The following is a 1,229-nucleotide window of genomic DNA, read 5'->3' on the forward strand; positions in this document are numbered from 1 at the left end:
TAGTCATTCCGTAAAAATTCAAAAAATATCCACTGGAATTGGTTTCCAAGATTTGAAGACGTTTCGCCACCTCTCCACGGAATAATAAAAACCAAACAACTGAAAGGCTGAACAAAAGCTTAACGCACCAAATGACCAGACGTCGGACTTGCTGCTGAACTTCGAGTACTTGATGACCTCTGGGGCCGACCACTTGACAGGAAACTTGGAGCCTTGGGAACTTGTGTACTGATCATCAAGAACAAACCTTTCGACGCACAGAGGAGGGATAAAAAGTCAAACAAATGCAACAGGACACCCATAAAGACCTCTAATAAGTCTGAGGACAGTCTACCTGGTCATGCCAAAATCAGACACCTTCACCTCATTGTTCTTCGAAACAAGACAGTTCCTTGCAGCCTGTAGGGCCAAAGAGAAAAAAACACTTGAAATATGAGAGACAACGTAGAAGGAAAGCCAGTTTTAATGATTTTACCAGATCTCTGTGGATGAAGTTGGAGCTCTCCAGGTACGCCATCCCCTCGCTGACGTCCAGGCACATTCCCAGCATCAGATCCTGAGACAGACGACCTTTCTTCTCGCGCAGGTAGTCTGACAGGCAGCCGTTCTCCATGTATTCAAACACCAGACACATGGGGGAGCGCTGCGTGCACACGCCATACAGCTGCACCAGCTTACAGTGAGACAACCTCCTGCAGAAGCACACGCATCCTTCAGAAAGCTGCTTGGCACTTCACCAAACCTATCTGGCGTACTCACATCATGACCTGCGCCTCTTCTTTGAAGTCCTCGTCTGACATGCACTCCTCTTTCACCATCTTCACTGCCACCTTCCTGTCCCTCCACTTCCCCTCCAAGACGAGCCCAAACTGTCCGCAGCCGATCTTCTGACCCAGATCCAGCTCCTCTGGGTTTATCTCCCATTGATCTGTTAGGAACAGCAAACTAGAGCTAAACAGCCGCAATGATCCTCCAGTTCACTTAGATATTTACTCCACATCGTTCTATTCATTAAGTGAAACTGAGTTTATTTTGTTCTTTCCATTCGAGGAGTCAACGTTTTTGTTTTTTGGCAGTTTGTGGTACACTTTAACTTAACTTCTCTCTGGCTTTGAGCAGAATTATCAGTGTTATAATCAGCACTTGAGTTGAGAGGAGAGGGGGCATAACTCTGTAGGGGCAGTGATAGCCATGCTAACTGTGTAGGGGCAGTGATAGCCATGCTAACT

The 1,229-nt window shown here is 46.7% G+C and overlaps 1 protein-coding gene across 1 annotated transcript in view; it reads right to left on the reverse strand.

Moving 5' to 3' along the window:
- Positions 1-1,229, reverse strand: part of LOC107086328 (tyrosine-protein kinase ITK/TSK-like) — a 20,485-nt gene that overhangs the window by 6,611 nt on the left and 12,645 nt on the right. The window contains exons 8-11 of the mRNA XM_015377195.1: positions 760-928; positions 476-692; positions 335-399; positions 129-247 (exon numbers count right to left, since the gene is read on the reverse strand). Of these exons, the coding sequence (XP_015232681.1) occupies positions 129-247; positions 335-399; positions 476-692; positions 760-928 (570 nt within the window). The remainder of the gene's footprint in view (positions 1-128; positions 248-334; positions 400-475; positions 693-759; positions 929-1,229) is intronic.

The sequence above is a fragment of the Cyprinodon variegatus genome, unplaced genomic scaffold, assembly GCF_000732505.1.
Source record: "Cyprinodon variegatus isolate N-32 unplaced genomic scaffold, C_variegatus-1.0 Scaffold148, whole genome shotgun sequence".
NCBI lineage: Eukaryota > Metazoa > Chordata > Actinopteri > Cyprinodontiformes > Cyprinodontidae > Cyprinodon > Cyprinodon variegatus.